The sequence below is a fragment of the Vicia villosa genome, linkage group LG6 (assembly GCF_029867415.1).
Source record: "Vicia villosa cultivar HV-30 ecotype Madison, WI linkage group LG6, Vvil1.0, whole genome shotgun sequence".
Taxonomy (NCBI): Eukaryota; Viridiplantae; Streptophyta; class Magnoliopsida; order Fabales; family Fabaceae; genus Vicia; species Vicia villosa.
In genome coordinates, this window is record NC_081185.1 from 141,806,591 (window position 1) to 141,810,666 (window position 4,076).

Here is a 4,076-nt window from a genome sequence, read left to right on the forward strand (position 1 = left end):
TTAATTTTATTAGAAAGGAAAAATAATACTAAAATGCATGCCAATATATAAAGAGAACTAAAAAGAGAATATATGAAAATGAGAAACAATTTTCTTTGAGAAATAAAATGAGAAAAACATTGGAAACGATAAGAAAGACATCTCTAAAGGACACCACTTCTCTTTCTTTTTTTGTTCGATTACACGTCTCTTTACTTCAATGTTTATTCTATAATTGCATAATATCAATTAAATGTTATTTTTAAAATAAAATATCATAACAAAAATCTACAAAACACAATACTAATAAATTAAATTTCAAATTGATTTTTGCTAAAGTATAGAGAATATTCTTTTTATCCTTAAAAAACTAAATTTTCAAATAAATAATAAGACCTAGTCAATATAGATTAGAGAGTAGATTTGAAATGGAAGCATAATTTTCTATAAGTAAACAATATGTTAAGACCAAGCCCTAGTTTATTTAAATGAAGCCCTAGTTTCATTCATTCAACCACAAGTACAACCCCCCTTTTTTCTTTCTGCTCCTTGCCGTCGCTGCCTGAACGAAAAACATGATGAACCATGATGATGATGATAACGATGATGTTATGGATGACTCACTCTCACAACAACCATCTTCATCACCTTCATCACCCCTTAGTCCTATACCATTTGAATACATACCTCCAACCCACCCTTTTAACCCACCAACATTCTTTTCGGACATCTTGCACCCTGGTGTTCCTCCTCCTGCTGCGGCACCACTTTCATATGAAGATGAACAAGATATGGTGATTTCACCTTCATGGCTCACACTTTCACTTCCATTTTATTCACCATCACCACAACCTCAGCCGTTAACTCCTTCTCTTTCTCCTCCACGAGCTATTGTTCCTGCTGCTTCAATTTCATATGAAGAACAACAAGATATGGTGAGTACATCATCATGGCTTACACTTTCACTTCCATTTTATTCACCATCACTACCACCACCACCTCAGCCATTAACTCCTTCTCCTTCTCCTCCTAATGCTATAACTAGTAGCAATAGCGAGGAGCAGGGAAGTCCTTCAAGTATTCAACCACCATTCCCATGGGCTACTTCAAAGCCCGCCACAGTTCACACTCTAGATCACTTGTTGTATGATTTGAATATAAAGACTATTCCAGGTACTCTGGAATGCAAGTCTTGTAAGTTTCAACAGACTGACTTTCGTTTTGATTTGCTTGAAAAGTTTGAGAAAGTGGCAAGTTTCTTCATGGAGGAAAATATGAATTATCGTGCACCTGATGTCTGGATGAAACCGGTGTTTCCAAACTGCACGAGGTGCGGGGAAAAAAGCACAATGAAGCCGTTGATTGGAAAGAAAGAAGAGATCGATTGGCTGTTTTTGTTTTTGGGTGAGATGATAGGGTGTTGCAATCTTGAGCATTTGAGGTATTTTTGCCTACATGCTAACATTCATAGAACAGGTGCCAAAGATAGATTGCTATATCACACATATCTTGGTTTGTGCAAACAACTCCATCCACAATGACCCTTTGATCCATACACCGCATATTCAATTGTTTTAGCTTTTGATATATTGTTTTTGGTTTCATCTTCATCAATGTCTCTGCGCACAGTAATTTTTTCTTTATTGATTGCAAATTCAATTATTTTAGCTTTTGATATATTGTTTTTGGTTTCATCTTCATCAATGTCTCTGCGCACAGTAATTTTTTTTTTTTATTATTTTAAGTTTTTGCGTGTAGTTGAAGATTTTCTTATCGAGTGTTCAATTTTTTCCTTTGTGTCTGTTTATAATTTGATGAGCATGGTATTTTGAAACGTAGACTATTTGTTTTTATGAGTGGATTTTTTTTTTAATGATGAATACATATTTGGTTTAACATTTACTTTGATCGCAAGACTTTACATTTTGAAATTAAGAAATGATACGGTAAAGTCTAGTTGAACTAAATTCACTTATAACAAAATTCGCATATTTGTATAACAAAGTCTGTCGTTAGATTGAAAAAGCTAATATCATGTAGCTAGATCATATCTATAAAATTTAACATTAATCGCAAATCATTTGATATGTCAAAGAGAATGATCAAAATTAATGATTTTGTCGAAATTTTATAAGACGTTAGTTTTATGCATTTCATTAACATATTAAATGATTTCTGATTAATGTTAAATTTTATAGATATGCTATATCATAATAGCTTTCAATCCAACGATAGATTTTGTTATATGAATATGTGGTAAAGAGTTATTAGAGGTGTCATGTTACTAAATTTGACACCAAGGTGTCAAAGTTTAATTTGACATCAAATCTCAACCGTTAAAAGAATAGATCAAACGGTCATATAAATAGCCTATTTTTTAGCCGAAAAAATAGGCTATATATATATTTTTTATTATTTTATTTAATTTAATATGACCGTTGGATCAATTTTTTTAACGGTTGAAATTTAGTGTCAAATTAAATTTTGACACCTTGGTGTCATTTGATCCTACCCCATATATATATATATATATATATATATATATATATATATATATATATATATATATATATATATATATATATATATATATATATATATATATATATATATATATATATATATATACACAAAAGGAGTGTTCATATGTTCGGACAAATCCAAACCAGTCCATAGTATTTGGATCGGGCATTTTTTAGTTCGGGCAAGAACCGAAGCAAACCAATGAAATTCAATGACAATTGGTTCGAACATCATATTTTCAAATTTTTACCCACAAACCCGTCTATCCGAACCAACCATAATTAGTTGTCATGAAAATTATTACCAAGCATTCAACTTCAAGAAGAAAAAAGAGAAATGACATATGGAGACAAGTTATGTTATTTTAATTTATAATTAGAAAGTTATTAATGTATTATGTTATAACTGAGTTACAAAACATATTCATTATCATACTAACTCAAGTGATTTATGTTATATGTTTTTTTGTTATATATTTTTGAATCTATTATGGAAAAGTTGCTAGTCTAAAATTTATAATTGAATACTATTAATTCTATATTTTTTATATTATTATAAAAAATAATTTACTTATTCTACCCAATCAATTTTATTACCCAAACCAACCTATTGTTTCTCGGTTCAGTTTAGACTTTGTCGAAAAATATTTTTAAATTCAATCCAACCAAATACATATAATATTAATTAATTTTATATCAGATTCTCTCAAAATTAAATTAAACCGACCTACGAGTAATTAAATCATTGGTGATTTACTGATTTTGTCATCACCTAATTTATGTAGATTGTTATGAGTGTAAGATAAATGAATTAAAAAAAAAAGTTGAATGATTCAAATTTTCCTTATTGAAGTTATGAAATCAATTGTTAAATCAAAAAGAACTCTCAATATGTAATATTTTATAAATGACGAAAAATAGTCTTTATTAATTCGAGGATTAATTTATATAGTTACTGACACTAGAGTATATCTGATTTCTATTTAGAAAATGTATTAAGTCATAAATTAATATCATTAAAAGTGGACTGACAAACATTATGGAAAGGGTAGGTTAGAGCCCCCGCTTTGTTTTGAGGGAGAAAAAAACATACTAAACTTAAATGGTATTTTTAAATTATTTTTATTAATATATTTTAAAAATATTTTATTAAATTATTAAAATATTACATTTGCGCTAAGATCAATTTTGTTTCAAAAACATCTCACTTATTCACATATTACTATTCTCAAATTACAATCTATATATTTGATTGACTTATAAACACTAATTTTGTTTCTGTATCAACCGATGTGGAACTTTTATTTTCAATGTCTTCCTTTTCAATGACACTACAAGTAGTAATAATAATGCTAGTTAAACCCATGTCGTGTAATGCTTAGCAGTCACATGGGGAGAAATCCATCTTCCATAACATTGCCTAGAGTTGAAAACCCACAGTTTAAAGTTACTGGAGGATTGAGTGGGGCTCCTTATGTGCTTCACGTCCAAGGTAATTTTCCACATCTTTTCACTTATCCGAAATTCTAAGGGGTGGCAGACTTGCATTTTCTATTGATGAATTGACTTATAGGG

At 29.6% G+C, this 4,076-nt stretch overlaps 1 protein-coding gene across 1 annotated transcript; it reads left to right on the forward strand.

Annotated features, from left to right (window-relative positions):
* The first annotated feature begins 554 nt into the window (after positions 1-554).
* Positions 555-1,520, forward strand: LOC131614832 (uncharacterized). Its single transcript, XM_058886378.1, has one exon. The coding sequence runs from the start codon at positions 555-557 to the stop codon at positions 1,518-1,520; it is 966 nt and encodes a 321-aa protein (XP_058742361.1).
* Positions 1,521-4,076: the final 2,556 nt, after the last annotated feature.

Excerpts from the sequence above, each read along its gene's own strand:
- LOC131614832 (XM_058886378.1), top strand. The coding sequence starts at position 555 with ATGATGAACCATGATGATGATGATAACGATGATGTTATGGATGACTCA.